At 45.2% G+C, this 14011-nt stretch overlaps 1 protein-coding gene across 1 annotated transcript in view; it reads left to right on the plus strand.

The window, feature by feature from the left end:
- prex2 (phosphatidylinositol-3,4,5-trisphosphate-dependent Rac exchange factor 2) overlaps positions 1-14011 on the plus strand; it is a 56386-nt gene that overhangs the window by 36005 nt on the left and 6370 nt on the right. Inside the window, exons 26-36 of the mRNA XM_057012970.1 lie at positions 508-687; positions 799-893; positions 1087-1169; positions 1718-1808; positions 3574-3702; positions 4290-4331; positions 4919-5016; positions 5092-5229; positions 6515-6617; positions 6713-6856; positions 7191-7305. Of these exons, the coding sequence (XP_056868950.1) occupies positions 508-687; positions 799-893; positions 1087-1169; positions 1718-1808; positions 3574-3702; positions 4290-4331; positions 4919-5016; positions 5092-5229; positions 6515-6617; positions 6713-6856; positions 7191-7305 (1218 nt within the window). The remainder of the gene's footprint in view (positions 1-507; positions 688-798; positions 894-1086; positions 1170-1717; positions 1809-3573; positions 3703-4289; positions 4332-4918; positions 5017-5091; positions 5230-6514; positions 6618-6712; positions 6857-7190; positions 7306-14011) is intronic.

Consider the following 14011-nt stretch of genomic DNA (forward strand, 5'->3'; position numbering starts at 1 on the left):
GCTACATGCTAAATGTAATCCCTATTCAAGTGAAAACATAACAGGGATAATAAACCTAAAACTTTATGTCTTTATGTGTGCGTGTGTGTGTGTGTGTGTGTGTGTGTGTGTGTGTGTGTTGTGTGTGTGTGTGTGTGGGTGTGTGCAGAAAGATAAAAAATTGGCTGAGCTCAGAATGTGGATTTAAATGCCACCATGTGTTGTTTCAACTGTGAAAATATCCCAGCTGGTCTCTTCCTGCTCCTCTGATGGTCTTCTGATGGGATCCGAGCTGAGAGGGCTGAGCTCTGCAGTGAAGCTGCGGCGTGTTGACACAGCTGCCTTTTCCAGCCTATTAATAAAACGCGGAATCTTCGGCGCCTTGCGGAAGCGAGACACAAACAAGCGCACTTGTTCACCTGTTGGAAAAGATTGCGTAAATATGTTAAAGCACTGCACGTGTCTTGTTTCTTGTGTGAGACGCTTCTCATATCAGGCCTCCTCTATTCTCTCCTCTGCTTCCTCCAGTCTTTTATCCACCATCACCCACCCCCCGTCATCAGAGGCGAAGCCCCCTGAGAGTTACATATCTGCCGAGTGCGAGGGGGAGAAGGGGGAACGCAACGGGAAGAAAGTGTGCTTCAATGTAGCAGGAGACGAGCAGGAGGACTCGGGACACGACACGATAAGCAACAGAGACTCGTACAGGTAGAGAAAAGTGACGGCAACAGCGATAAACGAATAGCTTTTCCCTTAAATCCACACAGTAGGCTATTACAACCTTTGTCTTTAACAAAAGACCTTGCTTTTTGTTTTCAGCGACTGTAACAGCAACAGAAATTCCATCGCCTCCTTCAGCAGCATCTGCAGCAGCCACTGCAGCTCCTACGTTCACAGCGATGACCTGGACTCTGGTACACAAAATGCAGCATTTCAGAGACAGCACATTTCCCTCACTGGGTTATCTGAAAGTTCTAATAAACACGATTCATATCTACATTCGGCTTTTTATCACACACACATTGGCGCACACTCATGGTCTTTTCACGGTCAGAAATGGAAGCACCCGAGTGCCATGATGCTGAAGTTGTGACCTCTTCTGTGCAGGAGATGAGATGCCCTCCAGTGTGTGGCTATCCCACGAAAAGCAAAAGAAGCTCCACAGCTTCCTGGAACATCTGTTTAGTCAGGTGGGTCAGCTAACATCTGCACAGGTGGAGGGGACAGACCCCACTGTTGTCCTAATAGTCCTGTCCTATAGTAGAGCACTCATTCAGACCTTAAAGTAAACTAAACAGGGGAAGAATTATAGACTTTAGGCTTTAAAGGGTAATTCAATTGGTGTGATTTGGCTAAAGAGGTTTTATTTGTATTTGTTGGGACTATTTTAGATGGAACTTGCGTGAAAAACCAGCAAAATGCTTCGTCAGGATGTCTCAGTCGACGGTGTAAAAGCAGGGAAAAAAGGGTCCTTTGCTGTCGCTGCACTTTCGGGCCACTTCCTGTCATTTGTTTTATTGTAGAACCTCTGCCAGCTTTGTTTACACGCACGCTGTATTCATTAGGGGGTTTGTGGGATTGTGTTGTTCCTCACGGAGCCGGAGAAGCAGGTGTTGCTGAGTCCGGATGGCGGTTTCTGCTTCTCTCCCCATAGTTTCGATCTTGGCTCAGCAGGAAATGATAGCACGTAAGCACAATAAATCAACCTCTTTGCTTTTTTAACCCCCTTTTTTCATAGGTGGACTCCATCACGAGCGTGCTGAGAGGCCCTGCCATCGCTCGTGCCTTTGAGCAAACCAAGTGCTTCACGCCTACAAGAGGACTACAAGGTAATATTCCTAACGCAAATGTTTAAAAGTACATTCTCCTCTGGCTGCCTTTTCCTGGGAGGGCTCTTTTTTTAAGCAAGTCTGTGGGAAGACAGATGACACTGGAGAAAGGCCAGAACGCCAACGGCTCGAACGTTGAGACAAAACAGCGCATATGTTGGAAATATGCAGCCCGCACGCGGCCCGCAACTTCCTGTCGTGTATAATGTGTGCTGTTGTTGGATTCCTATTCATTCTGAATTCCCTTTTAAGTGTCCCGTCTGAAGTGTTTCGGATGTGTCGACGCAGCCCCCCGCATATGAGTCAACGGAACATCTGACCCAGCAGGCGCTCTCACGCTTGTTTCCTATCTGACCTTTTTTAATTCTGCCGCCTCCCCTCGTCTCATCCTCGGTTTTAACCACACGACTGTTTTTGTCTTTTATATCTTACAGTGTCAGAAATGTGGGCTTTATCCTTCTCATGACCCACTAAAAATACATCCCAGTGCACTTTTCTACTGCTTGGAACTCTGATAACTCAACCCATCTTAAAAATTACATGGCATGAGTTTTTATTTTCCTTCTTCTGTGGTTTCCCAGATGATACTTGAAATGATGACTGCATGTTATAGCTTTCAAAACACCAAGTTTGCTTATTTGGTGTTCTTGAAAGGGACTTTAGCAGAGCACGCTGAGAGCTAAAAGAGGAAATTATGCAGCGATTCGGTGTGTTTTCACAAGCTTCCAAACACCCTGACCCATTTGGCATGTACTCTCATCTCAGGCTGTCTTCAAGCGCAGATACGCTCCAAATGAAATATGGGTCTGCTGGTGTTCTGGGCACGCGTGCTTGTCTGCTTAAATGCCCTCAGGAGAGACGTGGAGGCCTCGATCAGAGCGGATCCATCTCCACTCCACTACTGTGTGTGGCTGATAAGAGGGGAAATGGGATTATCCAACACGTGGAGCATTCTTGCATCTGCTCTCTCAGACCCAGACATGGACCCCCCACACCCCCGCTGCACAGCCACCCGCCGTCACTTAACACGTCCTTCATCTTCAAATTAAATTTTATTGCGTGCCTTTCTGTCTAGCTTATGAAAAGGGGGAAATGCCTCACACTAAATTACATGGCTGTGTATAAAATATGGAAAAGGCAGCTTTGTTACTTGCTGTAAAATCTATTTTTCTTGTAGGTAAAATGTGCCGCGCTGTTAATACACATAGGAAACCTATGTTGCATGCTATTTAATGTGCATGTTTATTTAATTATATTAAGGATGGTTTGTGAACGAAAAACAGTTGCAAGCTCCAAAAAGAGAATCTCATAACAGATATAAGTGTTTCCTGAGGTCATTTTAAATGTATTTACGAGTGCTTCGTGCACGCCGCTGATGTTTCTCCATTTCTCCTGTGGCTCCTCATCATTCAGATAATAGTAACCAACTGTGCACAGACAGACTCCACCTGCCTTCAAACTTATGACATAAAGACGTAATTGCAGCCAGTGTAATTGCTTTTCAGTCTCAATAAATCTCATCGCTTGTGCTAAAATTACCCGTACGCGTTTTCTCCTCCCTGTGTTTTGCACTGCCCTACTTTGTATACCCCAAAACAAAGGCCCAAAACCCACAATGTGCACTTAGCACATTAGCTGATTCATCTCCCTCGGTTGCCTGTGGGTCAGTGTGCACCGTCTTCACCGAGAATCTCAAATTAGCATTTTTCGACCTGAAAAAAGTCTCATTCCGTAATAATTATCTCTGTGTTTTTTTTCCCCACAGAGTTTCAGCAGGAGATGGAGCCCAAGGTCAACTGCGCCAAAAAGCTGCGTCTCCATGTCAAGCAGGATCCCTGGAATCTTCCCGGCAGCGTTCAAACGCTCACGCAGACCATCGCTAAATACGTGGACGGTCAGTTTGTTTCTGTGTGCAGACTGCAGATGATTCCTGTTCTCCAGCATCCACCTCGTATTTATTAGAAGCAGTTATAGAAGCTCAGTTCAGGTAGTTCCAGCGCAGGAGGACGCATGAAAACAATAGAGGAGCGTTATTACCCCTCCAGCTTCAATTATATACAGTGAGAACAAGTGGTTTTGTGTGTACACACGTGTACACGCTGAAAACCACCCAGACTAATGACCACCTGACCCTCCTGGGAAAGGTGAGCCGGCGCCCGGCTGAATTTATTCTTTTTTTTTGGTTTTGATGGTTTTTCATGTAACTCACCTCCCTGCCAAGCTTCCCGTGGCTCTGATATGACGATAAACAAATATGGATTTATGTTATTATCTTTGCCTGGGGCTGGATTTTCCTTTTTTTTCTCTTCTTTTTAAACGTGAAGATAAACAGCTGCGCCTCTGGGAGAGCAGATGAGTTACACAGTGTTGATATACTTATGCCGTAAAAGGGTTTGGTTTATGATAAAGGTCAGGCTGCTGCCGTACAGGAGGGGCGCTGTTTGTCTCACTGGTTTATTCCTTTTTTTGTTTGTTTTTCAGAGGTGAAGACACGGCTGCTCTTGGTCTTATTGCAGTACACAGGTTTGTCTATTGTTAATAAAACCCATGAAGCGTCCCAGCAAAGCAAATTTGACTAAAAGATGAGAGGGGAGTGAAGAAAAACTCACCGAAGCCTCACAAAAACACCAAACAGTTGCCTGTTAAAGCACAACAGAATTCCATGACACAACTCTGTCATTACTGTTTGGGAATATCAACATAAATCCATGCGGTATTAAACATGGCTCCAGGAAGAATAAAGAGAAGACGGGAGATTTTTCACTGAGTTTGCAGTGTGACGGGTTAATAGTGTCCAACAGGCTGCAGTCGTTCCTCATTTTTGAGAGGTTCATGAACTCATTTTTTAACTCAATGGGTTTTTTCTCAGGAAATTACCACATGGCAGTCAATTCTTTTCCACTAGGGCACACCTGCCATGTGCCGCCATAATAAAATATTTAATACCCAGCAGGCTTAAGGGAAGGTTCGGGACTTTCTGAAAGCTTAAACTTCACCGCAGGACAGAACCTGACCTAAAAGTGAACATTGAATTGGTATAACTAACTCATTTATGCCTCTTTAATTTGACACCTTTGATTTTAATCCTTTTTCCACTGGCTTCCCTCAAGACTCAGAGGTCCAGCTGCGCCGGGATATGGTGCTCTCTCAGTCTCTGGTCGCGGCCGTCTGTGCCTTCTCCGAGCACCTACTCGCCGTCCTCAACCAGGTGAAGAGCTCATAAATCATCAAACTGCAGTCGTGTTATTTCTGCCGTTGCTTCAATTTCTGTCTCCACGTTCAGTTCTATGGCGCAGGCAGGGAGCCAGGCCAGGACCCCCAGGACCTTCAGGAGGCCCAGGAGGCCGGTCAGCGCTGGCTGGAGCAGATCGCCAGCGCTGGACTGCTCTTGCACTTTCAGTCCCTGCTGTCGCCGAATCTGGTGAGCAGCCTCAGAGCTCATTAAATCCACTGTAGCAGATCCTGAAAAATAAGAGCAGCGTCCAGTACACACACATACACGTATGTTTTGGTGCAGGTTTCAGGAAACCGTAACAAACAAAAGCTCCAAACATGCTGAGTTTCCAGCAGCGTCTGCCCACGGTGACTGTGTAAGGATGTGGTCTGAGACGCTGCGTTGTGCCTCCTGTGTGTTTCTCAAATAGCACGATGTCATCTGGATAAATGCTGATTACGCTTAAAATGCTGTGGTCACAGAAGCTTTGCTACTCTCTCATATGATCTCTAAACCCATGTTTATTATCTCAGAAGATGGAACGATTGTAACCATGTAAAATCTTTAAAAGTAACCTAAAAGGAGTGTTTCGCTCTTTCTCCAGATTTTTAACCATGACCTCAAGAGTCCCCAGTTGTGCTTATTTTCCAATTAGGGTAATTTCATAGTTGACTTCAGCTGTTTTTGAAACAGAAACTAAACCTTAAGCAGCCAAAGTACTGTAATATAATCTAAAAGTGCTCATTGCCCTCAGCATAATGTAAAGAAGGGGCTGTTTTATCGCGATGAGGTTTTCAGTCTCTTTCTTCACAGTAGAGACATGGGAAGCGTCTTTTGGCATCAGATTTCCAGACACCTGTGATGCTTTTTCCGCCCTATCCATATCCTCCTGTGAACCTGCCTCTTTGTCCTCACCTTTATTTCTGAAGACATGTTCCTTTCAGTTGTCCATGTGGAACCAAACCGGGTGTCAGTACCCGCGGGCGAAACCGCAGCACGCTTCCTTTCAGGGTCAGGGAGGAAAAGGCAGCGTGAGACCGTCTGGGGACGACAGCGTCTCAGGCCCTTTTCTGAACCCGAACCCGTGTGTGTATCGAACATATGCGTGACATCATTTGGCAGAACCGCGGGTCATTCTCAATGTGTCTTTTGAAACTGGGCCCTAATCCTGTTTCGCCGCCGCTCCGGTTACCCCTGTGCAAAAGCCGAGTGTCAGGAAGGGAAACGTGCACATTCCCAGAGAGACAAGAGAGTCACAGAAACAATCCCGGGACTCTGGCTCATCAATAAGAAGCTGTCTACTCTTGTTAAACTGCAAATAATAGATCGTTTCACTAGAATCTGCTCCTGTGCAGATGCAGAGTATTGATCAACTCCTTTAGCCATCCCCTGAGCTTTTTCTTTCAATGTATCTTGGATATAATTAAGCCTTGGGAAGGGAAGGGGACTACTTTTCATCCTCCTGACCATTGTCTTATATTTCTGTCTTCAGACTGACGAGCAGGCCATGCTGGAAGACACTCAAGTGGCCCTTATTGACCTGGAGAAGGTCATGTTCTACTTCCAGCAATTTGAAGGGGAGCCTCTGGTGGCCAGTACGTTCGCCTTGACAGTGCATTTATATTTGTAGCATCGACGGTGCTGCAGCTTTTCATTTCAACGTTCACCTGTGTTTCCTGTCTACCTGCAGACATGCCAATATCATACCAAGTGGAGGGCTCGCGTCAGAATTTAAAGGTTTCCTTCTACCTTGAGAGCTTCTACTTCTCCCAGCTGCCTCAAAGGCTGAGGAATGGAGGGGGGATCAAGATCTTCCCAGTGCTTTTTACACAAGGTATAGTTGTATATTATCACTCGGCTTTTGTCGTCCAATTAAAGCAAAACGCCATTCGTCATTTTACAAATATGTTATGCGACATTTGTCGTTATCTGTATTTGTAAAATAAGCGCCATCTAGTGGCCACGCGTGTAACAGCAGCCTTTGTCTTGCAGCTATTAAATTAGCAGCAGTGAATGCAGATCATGTTCAACAGAACATCTCAGATTTCAGGCTGTAAGACTGTACATGAGTAACTAACATTGCGTTGTCTCTCTGCTAACTATAACCTGAACCGGAGACAATTCTGTAGCAGCTTTGTTTTTTTTTTTTTTACTTTTTACCCATTCAGCGCTGGAGAGCATGGAAGGTTACTACTACAGAGACAACGTGTCGGTGGAGGAATACCAGGCTCAAATCAACGCTGCCTCACTGGAGAAGGTTAAACATTACTACAAGAGACTCAGGTAAATTTTACAACCCCCAGTTGTTAATTAGTCACTGCAGATACTCACCTAGGTCGCAATATCTCACCTGCACGACCAGTTCGAGTCAGAGTTGGCTTTCATCACCCAGCGGGGGGCGAGTTGATTGGGCGACAAGTACTCACTGGGAGGTCTTTTATGATTGTTTGGAACACACAAACAGCTGGGGCTGCAGTGATTGTATGAGTGCTCGCTGCGTGACAGCTGCCGACGGCGTGATTCTGCGTGGCGAACGCCCTCAACTCACAGCCACATTAGAGAGCCTCTGCCATTAGTCAGGCCTAGGTAATTTATCAAGCTGGAATCACACTGGACAAACCAGAGGCCTCTGGGAGCCAAACGTAAAGGCTTGTTGCATTTCAATCTAGAGTATTCAAGGGTCGGAGCTGTACAACATGCTGCCTGAATATTAATTTAGTTTTATATCAGAGGCTCATAATAAGCCTGAAAATCACATCTCAAACATGTGCGTGTAGAAGGATGTGAGACTTAAATTAAGAATTCAGATTGCAGAAAATCTCACGAGAGCTGCTTTTGTTTCTTTTGGCGTCGGCCTGGATGTCAGAGGCGATGGTAGCACGTCTCTCTCTTACAGCCAATCCTCCAGAGTTCCTTTAATTGGGCGTTCTGTTTCAGAAAGTTTGGTGGCAGATCAGTCGTCAACTGATTAAACACGGATAAATACCACAGTGTGATTTGATCCAGAGAGGACGTTTGGGACCACGCTCCCTTGTTGCAGATCAAGGAGAATGATTCGGTGACATCCCAACATCTGCTGCCGATTGTGCGGGTAATTAAACGCAGAGCGGCGCTCACAAAAACCCATCTTGTTATTTAAGAACAATCTGTTTTGGGAGGTGGATGATTTACAGTGTGAGCGGTGGCGTCTCACCAGCGGCGACGTGCGAGTATTACTTTGCCAGGGTCTCTTTCTGCAGAGAGAGAATATCTCTTTTGGCGTCGTGGTTTAACGAGCGAGTCGCCCCCGGCGACGGCAGGTCCCCCAACACACGGGCGGGTTGTGAATACCACATCAGGCCACATTTCATTTTACGAATCAGGTTCATTTGAACTCACCCTTGTGTCGTTCTGATCTCACAATCTTTTAATATCGGAATATTGGCACTTTACAGGGAAGCAGGCCTCTGGTGAACGGTCTTTAAAATGCCACCACTCTAATTAAAAAGCTCAGGGAGAGCATTTTTTTTAATACGCATCAACGTCCTGGCGCAACCTTCTACCAGGATGTCAAATTAAGTCGATTGACTCTGACTTTGCGTGCTGGAATTCAGCCTCCAATCCGTATGTGCACGTGCGCTGTACTGTGCGTTTTCTGTGTAGTTTTCAGAAGGAGCCTAATTGAGTTGACAGCACATGTTCTGGCGGTAACACGGAGCAGATGTGTACTGACAGGCTGGTGATATGAGCAGCATTCAAGGTGCTGGGAGGGGATGTGGGCAGGTACTGTGCTTTATGTCCCCAGCTGGAGGAAGAACGTTAAGGAGGCTTTGTTTTATGATCTCCATACCTATTGTTTTGTTTGGATCATTGGGACTGGCCCTATAACCTCAAACTGCTGACCTTTTCACACTAAAGCTAGATCTCTGAAGTTCGCAGGCAGCTACAGTAGCTATTGTTATTCTTGTTATTATTGTTATTGTTTAAGGCAGAGAAAGAAAAACTTGATAATGATCATTACGGAACATTCTAATTGATCCTCCAGGTGTATTTTAGTGCTGTAGTTTTAACTGCACTCTGTTGGCAAAACCGTTGTTAATCTTATAGTAACCGTAGACATTTCTTAATGTTCATACCGAGTATAAAATCATGAACGCTGGCAGACGCTTTTCTATTTTCAAGCGACAAAACTTGAAAATAAAGAGTATATTAAAAAAGCCTGAGTTGGTGCGTTGGTTTGCAGCTTGTTGTTGTAGTCAGCATCCTTTAAATCAAGTGTTGGTGCTGAGACATTTATGGAAAAACAGCTAGACTTCAGCAGGTGACGCGAGTGGTTCCTCAGAGCTGTAAATATACGCTCAGGCTGGCCAGTCGTTTTCTTTTCCCGTTCTGTGTATCGACCGCAGACCAGTCTGTGATTACACTCCACCGTCTCTCACTGCGAAGCCGCGTTCCAGCCTCACGCGCCTCGTTATCCTTGGATCGTGGCCACAGAAGCGTCGGGTTAAACCCATAACATTGGCTGAGTGATGGGCAGAAATGGCAGCGCTGAACCGAGTGAACTGCAGAGCCAAACCTCTGGAGTATTTTGATGTCATCAAGCCTGCAAACATATTCACATTACGTCTCGCTGCTACATTTGTATTCATGATCCATGTGCTATAATGTTTTTTACAATGGAAAGTGGTGTTTCCTCTGGGTCTGAGGTTTCATATTCTAAAAGCACAGCAGGCACTTTTTTTTTTTAATTTTTCATCACGAGCAGTGTTTAGTTTCCTATCTGTAGCTTAGATATGATGTATCTTGGTCTCTGGAGGGTGTCATATTTGATCGTTGGCCCAGATGAAGTCAATTTAACCTTAAAGACACAATCTTAGCACGTGCCTGGTGCTGCAGGAGCCGCTGATACTGTGTCCACAATGCGCCCCCATTTCCCCTCAAACTCTGATAAACCATCTACGGTGATGTGTGTTTTACCTGGAAGAGGTTTGGAAAACATTGAATGACTATTAACACACCCTCCCATGCACAGTGAGGTAATGTCTTAAAGACTGGGGCAAATAAGGCATGGTTACCATACCATGGAAGGGGGAATTAAAGCCAGAATATGCTGTCTGGGAGCTGAGCGTGAGCAGAAGGCAGCGTGAGAGGAGGAGCAGATCACAGTGCAAATGTTTTATTCAGAGATAGAGATTACTGCAGGCTCATGGTTTCATCTAATTTCACACTCATTGACAGGAGCTGCTCCTCTATTGATTTGTAGTGTCAGGGTGATTGCTGGCCTGCGAAGAAATAAAGAAAATCCAGTTTTCTGCTGGCGAGTTATACCTGAACCTTGTCCGTATGCTCTTTTTATGGCAGTGCTGCAAATATGAGGCATCAAAAATCAATACCTTTTACAGCAGATGCTTGTGTGTACGTATAAGGTTTGCCTCTTTAATTAAAATGATTTGCACACGGCACCCGTGCAACAAGGCGGGGGAATTTCCACATATCACCCTACCTTTGACAGAACCATTTGATTTATGTGGATATTAAAATTCTGCCCGGCCTGACAAGCATATCATTACAGCCGAACGAGAGGGAATATGTTTAAGTGTACGGCACCTTCCAGCAAATGTTTTAGATTCTTTCTGTGCTGTGGATTGATCATGCCGCTGCAGTGCTTAAAGTCTTGTTTAAACACAAATGCACGAGCTCCTTTCCTCCATTTATCTCTGTTTCCCAGAGCCTGTAGCCGAGATCTGTCCTCTCTCTCTAGTTCTAAACCTTGACGTGAATCATCCCAAATACCTGATTTATGCTTCTACCTGCTCACATGGGTTGTGCTTTGTTTGACCGACGGCCGGCTTTGCATTAATGTTTCCTCCAAGGACGGCTGCACCATCAGGGCTTCAAAAGAGATATTAAACTATCACTTTGAGTTACACACAAGCAGCGCATTTGTGTAGCTGGTGTGATTTTGCTCCTCCCTGGGGCTCGTTATAACTGACACAGCAACAGCACATTTATCTTGAACATGTGTTCCACTGCAGCACTGCTCCTCATTTGTCACACCCTCAGCAAGTTTATCCCAAAATTGAGCATTTCTTGTGTCTTAGAACTCATAAATAATTGTTATTTGGAGAGGCTGAATCAATTTGATCGTTTCTTGGAATGCAAAATTGAGCTGTAAGTACTCGTTAGTCAAGGAAAAGAGGAAAATGGTGCAGTCGCAGGCACCAGCACTGGGAGTCTCAATCCACCAGAGCACTGAGGAGGGTGATGTTGCCTCGCTCTGCTCCAGTTAGTGTGCACTGAACCCGCGCTCATAAAGCGCTGCGAGGGTTGGGCATCGTAAACGCTGCTTTTATTTATCATTTCTCTCAGATGCGAGCAGTGAAAAGCCTCATGACGACAGAACCTCAGTTCTTAGCTGATATTCAGCCTACAGAGTTGATCCCCGTTTTATTTGCAGACTGACAAGAAGATTTTCGTCACATTCACGTTCGTGGCTTCAGAGACGGCACATGTGATGACCTGGGAGACTGGTGCTATTTACCTTAAGTGTGAAATGGGGAGTGTTTAGTGGGTGTTATCACTTTTGTTAAGTCCTTTTATTTTAAACCCTGGGATGCAGCTAGTCACCAATAGTTGCCTGAAGCTAAGTACGATATGCATTTCACACTCCGTGTCATTGTAGAGGTATCGCTGTGTTATGGTGTGGAGGGGCCTCTCAGAACCCTAAATGGGCCCCTGCTCCATGCAGCGTTCTCATGCCACCTCTCTTCATTTGATGTTGCAGCTGACAACAGGGTCTCATAAAGAGTCCCTGGTGTCCTATTGTCATGTAGGAAATAGAAAACTAAGAGAACTAAGTGTCCTCAGCAGACCGATATAATAAAACCAACTACACGCATCTCCGGCCTGCGGCTAGTTTCTCAATTACACTCTCTTGAAGCACATTAAGGTTGGCGTGCATGTTTTCTGAGTGTGTGGTTTCCGTTCAATGGGGCAGAAGCATGCAAAGTGGGAAAGAGAAAAAGGAAGTTAACGGTATAAGAACACATCAGTTTTCGCCATTTACGGTGAAAATGATTTTTCCATTTTTAATACTTGAGTACAGTAGATTCCAACACAGCCTGGGACTTACGCACGAGAAATAAAAGATATATGGTGGGTTTAAACCTCACACATAGGACCTGTACTGGAGTCATGTCTCTGCTCACTGTGTGTGGGCCTGAAACTTTAGTTTTTCATCCATAATAAATGTTTTTGCAGTGCTTAGTTTCCAAACTTCTGACACAGCTGTGATGTGAGGCAGGTCCTCTTTAAACCACACATCACTTGCTGTCAGACGCCCATTATTGTGTCATCAGAGACCTCCAGGAGAGTTGGCCCTGCTCTTCAAGCCGCGGCTGGCCGTATTTTTAGCCCTGCAGCCAGCGGATGAGATAATCGGTGGGTATTATGACCTTCTAGAGAAGGGCAGGATGGGAGTCTTTTATTTGGTTAGAGAGATAAACAAAAGCTCGCAGTTTAAGTCAAGTTGAGAAGTACGTAAACTGGGTCTATTAGAGGACTTTAAGATAATTACATTTCTGATAAGGGAGAGAGACAACTGTGGATTTGCAGCTTAAGAGGCCCGATAACAGATCATACCTACAGCAAGAGTCAAAGCAGGGACTATCAGGAGGAAATTTCCCGTTGACTTTGAAATTTGTCATGTAAAGATTTACCAATTCGCTTGATCGCTCGAACAGAGATAAATACTAACAAATGTTTGTGCTCCATCAGTCTGTTGCAGGGATTAGTGTGGCCACTATTTTGGTTTGTGTATCGCTCCCTGGAGTGGAACCCCCTGAATACGGCTGAATAATACGGGCCATGTTGAATCAATTACTTGGGTTGTTAGCTTCGTGTCAACACCTACCAAAGCTAGACTACAAAGTTAAAATATGGGTGAAGACTTGAAACTACGAGCAACTGAGTGTGTTTAGAGAGTACTTATGTTGTTGAGACACAGAGAAAAGGAAACAAACATTTTTCACCCCAAAGATGTGAAATATCCCATCTACACACCGAAGAAAACGGCATTTGGGCCTTTAGTTCCCGTTGTGCTGTCAGGCTGTAAGGTTGACGGTCCCTCTTAGACTCCACCTGGGTCATCACCGACTCTGCTGGACTCCATCTATCTAGCTTTGGAACGCCGATGTGCAGAGCGTCTGGGAGGAGGATGGCCTGGACTCCCCTGATAGAACCGATGCCTAAATAACCTAAATCTGCATAAAAAGCAGAATATGAGACCAGGATGTGAATAAATGCTATTTGTCTACATTCTCAGTAGCTTTATTTGATCACATCTGGTTTATAATCACTGTGAAATCTTAAATTATGGATGGTGTAGCAGCTTTGATTGAGTATGATAATTAATCTTGTGTCAGTCAGAAATGCCGCAGCCATAAAGAACGTCTCCTCGCCTGGTACAAGAAGTTCGATACTTCCCTCCTGCAGTTTGCATGTAGAATAGAATTTTCCAGTCACCCTTCTAAGAAAGGAGCGGTAGACAGATGACCGGATGCCACGGATCATTATTTCCTCCGGCCTTAAGTAATGGAGCATGTGATTTTATCACGGCCTGGTTTGATGCGGTGGGATGTGTGTCTATTTTTAACACAGGGGTGGATTAGATTGGATGGAGTCGCAGACTGCTGAGCTTGCACCGGCAGCACTCCGATAGTCCCCGCCGCCTAAAGATGCTGGTCCATTGCTGCCTCCAGTGCACAGAAAAGGGAACTAACACAAATTGACCAGAGTCTGTGAATGAATGAAGCATTTGGAGCGATGCCCAGAACAGGAGATGCTTAGTCTGCTGAGCTGTGCACAACTTACTTTCATGATTGATAGTCAGATGGTTGAGCTCCATAATGAGCAGGTGGCCTACTTTTCCCAGAAACGCAGCGTTGCTCCTGATGACCCATCAGTGCTGGGAAAGGAACTCAATGATGTGTTTTTGTCCTGATTCATTAAG

Source organism: Takifugu flavidus, chromosome 17, assembly GCF_003711565.1.
Source record: "Takifugu flavidus isolate HTHZ2018 chromosome 17, ASM371156v2, whole genome shotgun sequence".
Taxonomy (NCBI): Eukaryota; Metazoa; Chordata; class Actinopteri; order Tetraodontiformes; family Tetraodontidae; genus Takifugu; species Takifugu flavidus.